This window comes from Solanum stenotomum, unplaced genomic scaffold, assembly GCF_019186545.1.
Source record: "Solanum stenotomum isolate F172 unplaced genomic scaffold, ASM1918654v1 scaffold13934, whole genome shotgun sequence".
In the NCBI taxonomy this organism is placed as follows: domain Eukaryota; kingdom Viridiplantae; phylum Streptophyta; class Magnoliopsida; order Solanales; family Solanaceae; genus Solanum; species Solanum stenotomum.
The window spans coordinates 34,012-48,980 of record NW_026022788.1 but is presented as its reverse complement, the minus strand read 5'-3'; the positions used below and the strand labels follow the sequence as shown (position 1 = coordinate 48,980).

The 14,969-nt window shown below is 32.5% G+C and overlaps 1 protein-coding gene and 1 pseudogene across 1 annotated transcript; one reads left to right on the top strand and one right to left on the bottom strand.

Annotated features, from left to right (window-relative positions):
* The first annotated feature begins 556 nt into the window (after positions 1-556).
* On the top strand, positions 557-5,873 carry LOC125850109 (CENP-B homolog protein 2-like; annotated as a pseudogene).
* Positions 5,874-11,688: 5,815 nt separating this feature from the next.
* Positions 11,689-14,751, bottom strand: LOC125850106 (ribulose bisphosphate carboxylase/oxygenase activase, chloroplastic). Its single transcript, XM_049530007.1, has 7 exons — positions 14,522-14,751; positions 13,434-13,756; positions 13,231-13,336; positions 13,050-13,135; positions 12,472-12,944; positions 12,065-12,378; positions 11,689-11,971 (listed from the first exon to the last, which is right to left on the bottom strand). Exons 1-6 carry the CDS (start codon positions 14,564-14,566, stop codon positions 12,098-12,100), a joined length of 1,314 nt encoding a protein of 437 aa, XP_049385964.1. The 5' UTR covers positions 14,567-14,751; the 3' UTR covers positions 11,689-11,971; positions 12,065-12,097.
* Positions 14,752-14,969: the final 218 nt, after the last annotated feature.

The window sequence follows — 14,969 nt, the reverse complement described above, 5'->3', positions numbered from 1 at the left end:
CTCGATTTAGAAATTTCTCAAGGGTCCTCTTCGTTAATAAGGTGGAAATTACTAAATCAGACATCTACAACAATGGGTTCATCATTATTCACGATAAACATGGCGTTTATGTTTCTTCAATTTCTTGCAGAATGAGAGATGAAGAAGAAACACCTAACAGTAACTTGTAGATTTTTTTCTTTTTCATTTTTTAGATTACCCACTTGCACATTTAAGGATTGAAATAAACTAGAAATCAAAACAAAAGGACAAAAGCAATTCCAATTTCAGTTGCCTCAAGGCTCAAGTCGCAGGTTTTGAAACGAATTTCAGATAGTTCTTGGTTTTTTCGCAGCAAGTGAATTTTTTTTCGTCTTCATTAAATTTTCTTATTTTTGGAGTTCTTGGAGATTGATTTGAATTTGTAGGGTTAGTAGTTGAGTTAGGTGAGACGGGGGAATATATTTGCTTGAGTTACTTCTTTGTTGGGTCGGGTGTGGGTTAGATCAGGGCATAAAGGTTTTTTTTTTAAAAATTTCAGATAATTTATTCTGATTTGGATTTTTTTCGTTAAAAGATGGGTACAAGTGATAAGTTTGGTAACGACAAGGTAAGATCAACTTTAACTTAACGAGTCAACTAATAAACGAAAATTAAGAGATATTTTTGACCTTTTTTCCTTTATATTTTGTAAAAACAAACACACACACTTTTATATGGACATATTTTTTTGTGACAATATCAAAGGAGATGAAAGATTGACGAAATATGAACATGATGTTATAGTTACCAATGATATTGACCAACAAACGACTCAATAAATATAGTACACTACAACTCATGTTCAATTTTACCTTTTTATTAAACTAAAGTCTGATCAATAAATATTGTAATTTTTTAAAAATAATTTTATGATAGTGTATTATACATTTGTTATGAAATTTTGCTTCTTTGGTAGATTGTATATAGAATTAATGCAATTTTAATAGTTTTTACAATTTATAGGGGTGTTATGTTTATGAGCAAAAAATATAACTTAAAAATCTAAATTACATGTCCAAACAAAACTTTAACTTCATACTATATGATTTCTTTTCTTTATTTCAAAATTCAAATTATGATTTCATCTTATCTGGCCTAACATGTCCTAACAATAGAGAATCAAGTGTTGTTAGAGTAATTAATATGCATATCTTGTTACACAAACTTGTTTTTCTAATCAATATATAATCTTATTAAGTTGTGTTTGGTATGAAAAGGGAAAATGTTTTCATTGTTAGTTGGTTTAAATGTATTTCAAATCAAATTATTTTTCTCAAATTTAAGGAAAAATGACTTACCTCTAATTTTACTAGCCCCTCCCCCATTAAAAGAATTAAAATATTTAAAATTTGTTTTTTTTTCTTAAAATAAATAAATTCAATGCTTCTTTTTACCCCCACCCTACCCAGTACCCACAAATCAAACCCCAGACCCCCTCCCCACCCCCTACCCACAAAATCAACCCCCTGACCCCCCTAGGAATGGCAATTGGGCGGGGTGGGTGTGGAGCGGAGCGGGCTTAGGCCTATGCAGGGCGGGGCGGGGGACATGATTGTGGGTGCGGGGCGGGTTGAATTAGATTTTTTTCCAATTCTTAGTGGGGCGGGGCAGATGCGGTTTTACAGTGTAAGTGTTGATGTTCTAGCCTAATCACTCTAGCCTCTACTTTATTCTGTAACTGTTGATTTTTTTATTTTTTATTTTATTTTTTTATCTTTTTGTTAAATTGTAGCTTATGTTAAATTTTTAATTGTGTTTCATAATTAAAATTTATAAATTGAATATTCAAAAAAAATTATAGTCGAATGTTAAAGCTAAATAACAAAGTGAAAAATAATAATAAAAGAACTTATGCGGGGCGGATTAATGTGGGGCGGGTTGAAAAGGTAAATTAGTCTATGTGGGGCGGTGCGGGGAGGATTAAAGTCTCCGCGAATTTATGCGGATTTGCCCCCGCAACCGCCCCGCCCCATTGCCATCCCTACCCCCACCCCCACCCCCAAAAACAAATCCCTTTTTTTTTAAAAAAAATATTGGTTTCTTAAATTTTTCTTTTTTTAAAAAAAAAAAAAAACTAATTCAAATCCCAGTTTGAAAGTCAGGTCTCGAGTCAGGTGCGATTGGATCCCGATTCGAAAATCAAGATCGAATCCAAATTTGGAAGTCGAGATGGGTCCTGATTCGAGTGTCAGGATCAGATTCCACATTGATGAGTCGTATCCAGGTTGGGGTGTCTCGATCAGGTCCTATATCAGGTCTCGAGGTTGGATTTTGAATCGATCAATGGGATCGTGTTTCGATCTAAGTGTCAAAATCGGGTCCCAACTCGAATGTCGGGTCGAGAGTCGGGGTGAAGTCCAAATTGAATATCGATGTTAGGGTCGAATCAAATGTCAGGGTCGATCCTAGAAAGTTTTCTATAAAATACAATTAACATAAAGAATGAGAAGACATATAACTCGTAAAATAAACTTTAGCATGAACAATAATGTAGTCATGACAGCATCTTATTAATGAGATTTAGTAATGATTTTGCTTTACTAATTTTTTGCTGCTTAATAAAAGAGAATGTTTGTTACAAATTTCAGAATTGATTTAGCAAACTCAATGTTAAATCAACAAAATTAATAAAATCCTCACTTTTTGATTTAATTGGGGAAATTCTAACTGGTGGTTCGGTAAATGATTCTTCACAAGTGTCCGGACCAGTCATAACAGCACCCGCAGAAGTCCTCGCCACAAAAAAGTCATTTGCATCAAAAGTTTTAAGTGATGATTTAGCATCCTCTATCGCCCCATCATAATTTTCTTTACAAATGTGAAGGCATTCCTTGAGAACAGGTTCTTTTGCTTGCTCTAGTCGATGTACGACCTCATTGTAGATATTTTTTGCTATTGTTATAGATTGTTGAAGTAGAATACGTACCAAACCTTTTTTATCTGCAGAAGAACTCTTAGGGACCGCTCTAAGAGATTCATTGCATAGTTTGAAGTTATTAGACGTTCGACAAACATCTTCTATCAAATCTCCGGATGAAAGAGTTATAAGCAAGAGAGAGATAAAGAAAATAACTATTAATGTTTTCATAGAATTCATGTTCAATGGTACATATATTTTCTGAGTTATAATATCAGTGGTTTTTATAGCTAGAATACAATATTTTCATTTATTTCTTTTTCATTAAAGAGTATGTAGGTATTATTGGGTCAAGATTGTGGTAATTAATTAGTATCTCTTTTCCTTTTGAAATAAACTAGTATTTGTAAGCATTGTCTTTTAAATTAGGCTTGCAAATAATCTAATATATATTAATTCACTCCAAAGATGATTTTCAATCAATTTTTTTCTTACTCTGATAATATGGAAAAAAAGAAGGAATGGTCAATAATTTGGACATTCATATTTATTTTCTCATCACTTATTACATAATAATATCAATAAGTTAGTTGCGTCATACATTGTGTGCATGAATTAAAAAAACCAGTGATCACTATTGGTGGTTATCCGGTTCTCCAAATCCAAATAATAAGTGCACAAAATTAATTACGTATCTGAATAAATAGAAGAAGAAAGGGAAATAGAATAATTGAATTAATGATTACCAGGTGCTAATAGTTGTATAATAATTAAATATTTCCTCAAATTCATATTAAGTGAATAGTTGGTGTTTGACATACTCTTTAAGAAAAATATTTAAGAACATAAATTAAATGTTACTTTTCACTATTATCTTTTTCATGATTTTCAAACGATTCTACTACAAAATTAAAGTAATTAAGAACCTCATTAATTAAATAAAGGATACATATGAAAAAGTTTCAATAATTATTTTAAATTAAAAGTAATTCACTTATTTTGAACTACACAAAATATTCTAACAATTCACTCCATATGAACTACAGTAAAATCTCTATAAATTAATATAGGTGGAACCATGAAATTTTATTATTTTATAGAGATATTATTTAATCGATAAATTAATATTTATTAATTTAAAGAATGGTTTGAGATTTAATGAAGGTTAATTTTGATTACATCAAAATCATTGTATCTTACTAATTTATGTATCACATTTATTAATTTCACATAAATATTAAATTTATTATGCATAAAGTACAATGTATGTGTATGATTCATTGTAATATATTTTTTTGTTAAATCATTCATTGTAAAATTATACATAATGTTCATTGTTTCTTAATAATGAATTATTATTCATTGTATTTTTATTAAAAATATTCGATGTATGATTGTGAGAAAAAAAAATTATATAAGCAACACAAGAAATTCTTTAAACCATATCTAAATATGGCTTCTCATTTAAAAGGTGTCACAAAATCAACAATGACATATATATCAAATACGTAAAGCATTATGTGAGTACAAAAGAGATCATTCCACACGCACTAAAAAAGATTTACAGTCGTGGCTTAATGAAAACTTTCATTTGAAAGTTAGTCAAGGTACAATATCAAACACACTCAAACGATCAGCTAAATATCTTTCGATCGACTGACTTAGAAAAAGGAAAGAATATCAAGCGATACAAGTCAGCAAAATACCCAAACATGGAAAATGCTGTTTATGAATGGTTTCTCCAAAATCAAAACCATGTGAATATAACATGAGAGTTAATTTTGGAGAAGGCAATAGATGCAATGAAACTTTTATATCCTCATCAAGATTTTGAGCACAAATTATCTCTAGGTTGGCTTGAAAAATTCAAACTAAGACATGGTCTCAAGTCATTTTGTCGTTTCGGAGAGAGTGGTTCAGTTGATATACAAGACATGGAGAGGAAATTGAAAATCATAAGAACAAAAATAGATCAATTTTCTATGAATGATGTTTTTAATATGGATGAAACTGGTTTATTTTACTGATCATTCTCTTGCTACGAAATAACTTGAAAGAAGAAAGTAGGACAAAGAAAGGCTCACAATTGTTATTTGTTGCAATGAAGCTGAATCTGAAAAAATTTCTTTATGGATTATTGGAAAATATGCAAAGTCACGTTGCTTCAAAATGTCAACATGAACATCTTGAATTGTCACTATCGTGCAAACAAAAGAGCATAGATGACAAGTGTGCTTTTTGATGAATATATTCGTTGATTTGACCACAAAATGCATGGTAGACGAATTTTGCTTATGGTAGATAATTGTCCACTCCATAATAGAAATATTGAAGGACTACAAAATGTTGAATTGTTTTTCTTGCCACCTAACATGACATCCAAAATTCAATCTTGTGATGCTGGGATAATAAGAGTTTTCAAGATGTATTATCGATTTTATCATAGGATATTAGAAGGCTATGAAGTGGGACAAACTGATCCAACAAATATTAATGTTTTGGATGCTATCAATTTTGCAATCGCTACTTGGACAACAAATATTCAGCAAGAGACAATATCAAATTATTTTCGACACTGCAAAATTCGTTCGGGAATGAAATCTCAGAGGATTTGACTGAACCCACTTGTGAAAACGTCATTCATGAACTTGAGGTCATGATTAATGATCTCTGTTACCATAATAAAATGGATGTCAATAACTTGTTGGATTATCCGGGTGAAAGTGATACATGTTCAGAGGTCCAGAGCTTAGAAGAAATTATGGATATGATCGGAAAAAGCAATGTTGATGATGAAGTTGAAGATGATACTATGCCTTTGGAACCAGTTACGCGTAAGGAAGCACTTATCGCATCTAGAACTCCTCACATTTTTATGGTGCAGTTCGAAAAGACAACACCGAAGCTCTTGGATGCAATAAGAAAAGTTAGAGATGAGCTTCAACTAGATTTAAATTTTAAGAAAAAATAGAACACAATATAATCATATTTCACTAAATTGTCATAGATATATTTGTACTTTTAAAGAATTATTAATTTATGATATTAATGGGACCATATAATTATATTGGGGTCTTCTGAAAATATATTATCTTATTATCTTATCGAAATTGGTGATTTTTTCCATTGACCCAAATCGAAACCGGAGGAAAATATTATTTTAGAGAGATTATTAATTTACCGAGTATTTATTTATAGAGGTTTTACTGTATGTGTTTTACTTTTTGAAATAAACTAGTATTAGTAAATACTGTCTTTTAATTTATTCATGCAAATAATCTAATATTAATTCACTTCAAGTATGATTTTCAATCAATTTTTTCCTTAACCTCACAAGTAAATAAGTCCAGTATAATATGAAAAAGGAAGTGCAAGTTATCAATTATGTTTTCTGAAAGGAATAAAAAAGGGATTCGCCAATAATTTAAGCACTCATATTTATTTAATATGAATCGCAAAAAAAAAAAAAGGAATCGCCAAAAAAGGTGTCTTATTTATTACTACTTAATTCTAATATGTTATTTATGTCATACATTGTGTGCATTAATATGAAAAAAGTACACAAAATTAATGACTGATATTTTTTGAGTTGATCATGCTTTGGTATTGATAGTATGAACAAATAGAAGAAGAAAAGGAAATATAATAATTTAGGTAATTACTGAGTGCTAATAATTGTATAATAATAAAATGAAAAAGAACAAACATACCCTCAAATTACGGAATTATTTATCTAAATATCTTCTATTAACTAGAAGAGAATGTATTACAAATATCTGAATTGGTTTACCAAATTCAATGTTAAGCCAACAAAATTAACCAACTCGTCAACTTTTAATTTTATTTGGGGATTTTCTAACGGGTAGTACATTAAATGATTCTTCACAAGTGACCAGACCACTCACAACAACACCAACAAAAAACTTCGCAGCAAAGTCATTTGCATTGAAATTTTTAATTGATGATGTAGCGTAGGGGTGACAAAATGAAATCCAATCCGCCCAACCCGTTTTGATCCAAATAAATTTCGGTTGGTTGGATCTTGACCCGTTTATTATCTTGATCCATTATGACCCTATTGGAAATTAGTTTAGTTAGTTACTACTTAATTATGAGCTGGCAATTTACTACTTAATTATGAGCTGGCTGGCAATATTCTTTTAACTTCAATTAGTTAGTTATAACCAGAAGTTAGTTACATCAATTAGTGTGCAGTTTTAGTTAGTTAGAACTACGCTATTAGCATGTATATATTACATTGTGCCTTTCCTAATTCAAGAAATCAATACAGATTGAATAGCAAATTTCCCAAATTGATTCTTTCTCTAAATACGAACATGGTATCAGAGCTGTGAATCTACAAAGATCAGATTCACAATTTTATTTTCTTTCTCAAACTGAAGATTGTCTCTCTGCCATTGATCGAGCTTGAAGATAATGGTATCAACATTAGAAGGAGATGCTCCAGCTGAAAATTCAGGGGTTTCAACCGATACTCTTGAAGGAATTGAGAAGAATCGCAATCATCCTTTGTATTTGCACCCATCAGATACTCCAGGTAGTGTATTGACTTCAGTTCAACTCACAAGAACTGAAAACTACTCGTTATGGAGCAGATCATTGATGATCAATCTGCGTGCAAAGAGCAAATTAGGTTTTGTACTTGGATCGTGTCGCAAATCTGATTATAAACCTGAATTAGAGGAACAATGGGAGAAGTGCAATGCCTTCGTTTTGGCTTGGATTATGAATACAGTGTCCAAGGAATTGTTGAGTGGAATTGTGTATGCATCAGATGCAGCCATGGTTTGGGCAGATCTGAATGAGCGATTCAACAAGGTCGATGGATCTAGGAGTTATCACCTTCATCGAGATATTTGTACACTCCATCAAGGTAATCTAACAGTCTCAGGTTACTTCACTAAATTGCGACTTTTATGGGATGAATTTGATGCGTTAGTGCCTCCTCCTACTTGTAATTGTGGTAAATCGAGGGTGTATGTTGATCATTTGCAATTTCTGCGACTATTTGCTTTCTTAATGGGATTAAATGAGATGTATAGTCATGCACGAAGTCAAATATTAATGATGAATCCCCTTCCAAATGTGAATAAAGCATATGCTATGATAACTTCTGATGAGAGTCAGAGTATGACTGCTGGAACTAGAATTGGTGGAGACGTCCATGAATCAATGGCATTATATGCTGAAAAAAGGAATGATTCTGTGATGCAATCTAATAAGGGAAAGAATGTTTGTAGTTCTTATGATCCTATGGCAATGTACACTGGGCAAGGAAACTATGGTAATACTGGAAATGGTAGCAACTATAAACAGAAGAAGAATTGGCATTTGGTGTGTGATTACTGCAAGTTGCATGGTCATACAAAGGACATATGTTTTCGACTGATTGGATACCCAGTTGATTGGAAGTTCAAAAAGAAGTTTGGGCCTGGTCCAGATGTGCCTAATACAGGGAAAGCAAATCATGCATATGTTAACAGTCAGAGTAGAGATGAATTTGAATCTGTGTAGGGACCAAACAACAACTCTGGGAACTTAGAGCAGGCTGCAAACCAATTTACAGCACAACCTACTTTTACTCCCAATCAATACAACAAAATCCTGCAGATGATAAACAAGGAGGACTCATTGGAATTTATGGCAAACACTGCAGGTACTTCTATTACTGTTTTATCAGTACATAACACCAAAAGTAAGAGTAGTGTTGCAATGCCACATACTAATGAAGAGTGGATAATTGATTCGAGAGCAACTTGTCATATGACCCCTAAAATTAGCAAGCTAGATGACGCTTCTATTTCAGTAAAAACCTTAGGTAGACAGGTTCATCTACCTAATGGACAGACAATTCCAGTCACTCAAATTGGTAATTGTAAAGTATCAACTGGTGACACTTTGACAAATGTATTAGTTGTTCCTGATTTTAAATTTGATTTACTATCAGTGTCCCAGCTAAACTGTTATGTGAACTTCTTCCCTGAGTTTTGTGTTTTTCAGGACCTCTCAAATGGAAGGGTGAAGGGGATTGGTAAAGAGAGGAATGGTCTCTACTATCTTCCCAGTCCTTTTCCAGAGAAGGTCACACATAATGAACAACATGTATTGGTGAGCAATGTGGTTATGAATTCAGAAGGCTTCAAATGGCACAGTAGACTAGGTCATCCTTCTATGAAGGTGCTGAAACACTTATCTTTGCTTAAAAATGCTGCAGATGTAAACGATTGTAATAATTGTCCAGTTTGCCCTCTTGCCAAACAAACTAGACATCATTTTCCTTCAAGCATGTCAAGAACTTGTTCTGTTTTTTATTTGATCCATTTGGATGTTTGGGGACCTTATAAAAGTCCTACTTATGTTGGTTATAGANCTTTTTTATCTGCATAAGAACTCTTAGGGACCGCTCTAAGAGATTCATTGCATAGTTTGAAGTTATTAGACGTTCGACAAACATCTTCTATCAAATCTCCGGATGAAAGAGTTATAAGCAAGAGAGAGATAAAGAAAATAACTATTAATGTTTTCATAGAATTCATGTTCAATGGTACATATATTTTCTGAGTTATAATATCAGTGGTTTTTATAATTAGGATACAATATTTTCATTTATTTCTTTTCCATTAAAGAGTATGTAGGTATTATTGGGTCAAGATTGTGGTAATTAATTATATCTTTTCCTTTTGGAATAAACTAGTATTAGTAAGTATTGTCTTTTAATTTAGGCTTGCAAATAATCTAATGTTAATTCACTCCAAAGATGATTTTCAATCAATTTTTTCCTTACTCTGATAAGTAGCTAAGTCCAATATAATATGGAAAAAAAAGGAAGGAATCGTCAATATTTTGGACACTCATATTTATTTTCTATCACTTATTTCATAATAATATCAATATGTTAGTTGCCTCATACATTGTGTGCATTACTATAAAAAATCAGTGATCACTATTGGTGGTTATCCGGTTCTCCAAATAATAAGTGCACAAAATTAATTACGTATCTGAATAAATAGAAGAAGAAAGGGGAATGGAATAATTTAATTAATGATTACTAGGTTCTAATAGTTGTATAATAATGAAATATTCCTTCAAATTCATATTAAGTGAATCATTGGTGTTTGACATACTCTTTAATAAAAATATTTAAGAACATAAATTAAATGTTACTCCCTCTGTCTCTAATTACTTGTCCACTTTTCCTTTTTAGTTGTCCCTAATTACTTGTCAATTTTGACAAATCAAGAAAGGACAATTTTTTTTTTACCTATTATACTCTCAATTAATTACTTTGAAAAAAATAGAATTTTTTGAAAACCTTAAGTTTTTAATTCAACTTCATAATTAATAGGGGTAAAATGGTAAACTCACTATGTCAATAATTATCTTCTTAATAGGTGTGTCAATTCAAAAGTGGACAAGTAATTAGGAACATAGAAAGTATTTTTCACTATTATCTTGTTCATGATTTTCAAACTATTCTACTAGAAAATTAAAGTAATTAAAAACCTCATTAATTAAATAAAGGATACATATGAAAAAGTTTCAATAATTATTTTAAATTAAAAATAATTCACTTATTTTGAACTACACAAAATATTCTAACAATTCATTCCATATGAACAATAGGGATATAATTATGTGTTGTAGTACCACAGAAAAGATCGTGGAGAATGAAGAATCTAAGAATTTTATTTCTATCTTTTATACTACCTAAAATAGGTCTATTAGTTTGTCATTATCAAATAAGTACTTTTTTTTCCTTTTATACAAATATTTTTGTGCACTTTCTCTTTGGATGAACAAACAAGAAGTTGTCAGGCGTCTTCTTTTATGAATGGAGATATGCTTATGAGTAGCAAATCCGTTTGGGCACAAATCCAAAGTCTGAATAAATAGAAGAAGAAAAGGAAATATAATAATTTAGGTAATTACTGAGTGCTAATAATTGTATAATAATAAAATGGAAAAGAACAAACATACCCTCAAATTATCGTAAATGATAATCTAAATATCCTCTATTAACTAGAAGAGAATGTATTACAAATATCTGAATTGGTTTACCAAACTCAATGTTAAACCAACAAAATTAACCAAATCGTCAACTTTTGATTTTATTAGGGGATTTTCTAACGGGTAGTACAGTATTTGATTCTTCACAAGTGACCAGACCACTCACAACAACACCAACAAAAAAACTTGCAGGAAAGTCATTTGCATTGAAATTTTTAATTGAAGATGTAGCATATGGCAGGCAAAATCAAATTCAACCCGCCCAATCTGTTTTGACCCAAACAAATTTGGGTTGGTTGGATCTTGACCCGTTTATTATCTTGATTCATTATGACCCGCCCAATTATCACCCCTAATGTAGCATCATCTACTTCCCATCATAATTTTCCTCAAAATTTGAAGGTATTCCTTGAGAACATGTTCTTTTGTTTGTTCAAGTAGACTTTAGACTTTGTTATAAATATTTTTGCCTTTGTTAAATACTATTAAAGCAAAATACGAACCAAACCTTTTTATTTTCATCATTATATCAACCATCCAAACAAAGTGTCATAGTCAATTTCAATTCAATAGGTCACCTGAACCAAGAACCTTATGTTCATTATTCTCAGATAACTTCACTACCTTGTTAGAAATGATATGCTGGTGTTATGTTTGGAGAAATTGTTATTACTTGATGAAGAATCTGACCTCTAGACCGGTTATCGCACCTGAGTCCGAGCAACATAGATATTGGTTTTACTTAATTTGCAGATCATAACCCTTTGAGTACACAGAGGGAGTCATTTACAAAGCAAATATATTGAAATTCCAAATCAAGAAGTTGATTACAGAAGAATATAATGACAAAAACTGAAAACAAAAGATTATTTGGAGTTTGTATTCCCTTAACAGTGGAACACAACTGATTTACATAATAATATTAAACAGTTCAGTCACATTCTATAGCTACCCTCACAAATTGCCTCAAAAAAGTTGAAGAAATAAAATACGTCATCACTCCTGGAAGTTGAATCATTAGAGACTTCAAGCAACAGGACGATTAACATGTCGCGTTTTTTTCCCCTGCATCCACACAATAATGAAAACTTTTTAGAAATTTTGTGCACCGATTTTCAATGTTATTACTTGAAGCATTTGAGAAAATAAAATCCCAACCTCTTGTTTAGACTTTAAGATTGGTGAAGGTTCTTAGAAAGTTCCAGTGTTGATGGCATCGGCGTTAGCATCTCCGAGAGCTGCCTCTTTAAGATAGGTTTCAGCCAACTGGACTCTCTTGACATTCTCTTGCTCTTGAACAAGCATGTTACCATACTCAAGGAGCTTCTCAAGGGTCATTTTTGGTTGCTCAAAAGTTGGGGGTCCATCTCTAGAGTTCAAAAGTTTTTCACCAATTTGTTCAATTCCAGTTCCTGAAACCCATTTCCTCACTTCATCGTCATATACTCGTGCCCTCAGAGCACCGAAGAAATCTGTTATTACAACAAACAGATACACATGATGATCAATTATCAACAAAAGGACTTAAAAGAGAAATTTCATTTTGAATTCTTTAGTGTTTGTACCAATAGATTGTCCAGGGAAGGAATCGACAATCTTTACAACAGCTTCATCAGGCACGTTGTCAGTTCTGAAAATACCCTTGCAAACACCAATTCTATCCTCCCTAGTTGGTGCCCAGTAGAACTTCTCCATACGACCATCACGGATAAGAGGAGCATACAATGTGGAGAAGTCGTTACCAGTGACAATAATGGGGACCCTGCAGTTCTCTTGCTTGTTGTACATACCGGGGAGCTGGACATTTGTTGGGTTGTCAGCAATGTTCATGAGGGTGGCATTCACCATCTGGTTGTTGACGGTGTATTGGGTAGTTCCACCCATTCTACCAGCTCCTGCATCGAGATCGTTGATGAAGAGACAACACATGTTTCCTTTCCTGATGATTTCAGCTGCCTCTCTGTACCTTTGCCTAATCAATTTTGCTGGCTCTCCTGCATTTCCACTTTCCAATTCTCCAGCACTCATCATAATGGGGCTGCAAGTTTTTACCAACCAACCATCGTAAGTAAGAGCCCGTTGGACTTAACTAACTAAACATAGTTGATAAGCATCATCAAGTGCTTATATACGAAATACTCACTTGATTCCCATCTTTCTGAAGACAAGCTCACATTGGAATGATTTACCTTGACCTTTGCCTCCCCATACACCCAAGATGAGTGGAACCTATAAGAAACATACACAAAATTCAATTATTTTTTCAACCACAGAAGACGGCTCATGTTAGCTCGAATATTAAGACAAGTATTTGTTTAACAGACCTTGATGTTGGGCAATGACAAGAAGTTCTTGGTGATGTGAACAACAAGTTTGTCCATGAAAGCAGGGGCAATGTAGAAACCGTCCAATTTGTTGTCCATTTGGTATCTACACAAATCAGGTGAAAATTTTCATTTAACAATCAAAACTTGAAGAATCAGAAAGCAATGTGTCTGTCTTTCCACAAATAGAGTAATGTAGTTACGTTTTTAGAGCCTGGCTGACGTATTCGTAGGAATTCATAATGGCGTGGTGAGTACCAGTACCGGTAGGAGCCTGGAAAAGACTGTCAACCATACCCTTACCCCTTGCAATGTCCTGTTGGTCATCGGATGCGTTATCATAAAGACCCTTCCATCTGTCCTCTTTGATCTCTTTCGATTCGTCTATTTCTTGAGCTACAATCCTCAAGTTCCTGTTTGAAACCTTGGGGCTGGAAATACCTTTTGCATACACTTTCTTCAAGGATTTTCCAAAGAAGGCTGTGCTTGGAACTGAAGTTCCAGCAACTGAGTTGTTCAAACTCAACTGCACCAACAATGTTTCCTTAGTAAAATCCAACAAACATATTCATGACAGTTTTTTACCGTACAAAAGTTTAAGACAGAAAAGAAGACTTCTTTATGACTGTTTGGGTGGAGCTAGAGACCAAGGTACGAGTTTGGTTGAAGTCGAACCCACTAACCTTGGTCTAAATACCGTATATATCTTAACAAAATTCATTTAATATGTACAAAATATTTATTTAGAACTTAGTAGCTTACAAAAAGCTAGAATTCTGAACTATTAACTTCAAATTTTGTCACCGTTATTTATAAAGAACATGTTATTAAGCTTAAAATGAAAAGTTTGAAATTAATAAATCTCCAAAGTCGTTCTTTTTTAACCATACTGTGATATATCAATAAAACAGAGGAAATAGTAAAATCTTGAACCATCTATGGCTTCTAGGACTAAACACCCCCAATTTATCCATCAATTTTTTTCTTTTTTTTTTGGCCAGTTCTCCAAAAAATTCAATATCCCCATCAAAGAACCCACAAAAAAAGCCTAAATTCTATTTACTACCCAAAATTGTTAACATGATTAATAGCTACTATTTTCACCCCTAAATTCTTCTTTAATCATACATAACTAAAGATGTAAAATTTATATGTGGCTACTAACAGTTAGATAGATTTATTTCAAGATAAGATACTAGAATATTGAACTATATAGAACTAAAAGACATGATAATTCAGTAAACAAATTGACATGTTTAGGAGAGTTTGATGAGGAAAAAAAAACACATACTGGTGCTTTGCTGGCAGCTCCAATGGTTGACACTGAGGCAGCCATTCTTGATGACTAAAATTGATGAAAAAAGCTTTCTTGATTTGCCTTAAAAATTTCAAAAATTTGTTGATGAAAAAAAGTATGGGAAGAGATAGGCTTTATAGTAGTAGTTAGTTGTAAGGAGTGTATGGGAAATAAGTGTAACAAAATTATGTGGATTTGGCTTACCTTTACTCAATGGCCACAAATTGAAGATTGGTTATCTAAGGGGGAGATATGAAGGTGACTTGTAATTTTGGGCATGGGCTTTTAATTCTTTTTTTTTAAGAAATAAAAATTGAGAGAAATATTGATAACACCTTTAAATTCGGTGTGAATTATAGTTACATCTTCAAACTATTGACAATCTTAAAAACATCACTTTATTTGACTAACTGAACTTAATATACCCCGAACCTTGCAACAT

Excerpts from the sequence above, each read along its gene's own strand:
- LOC125850106 (XM_049530007.1), bottom strand. The coding sequence starts at position 14,566 with ATGGCTGCCTCAGTGTCAACCATTGGAGCTGCCAGCAAAGCACCA. Across the intron at positions 13,337-13,433 it reads GTCAGCCAGGCTCTAAAAAC|ATACCAAATGGACAACAAAT; the intron begins GTAACTACATTA and ends TGATTTGTGTAG. Across the intron at positions 12,945-13,049 it reads TTCAGAAAGATGGGAATCAA|CCCCATTATGATGAGTGCTG; the intron begins GTGAGTATTTCG and ends AAAAACTTGCAG.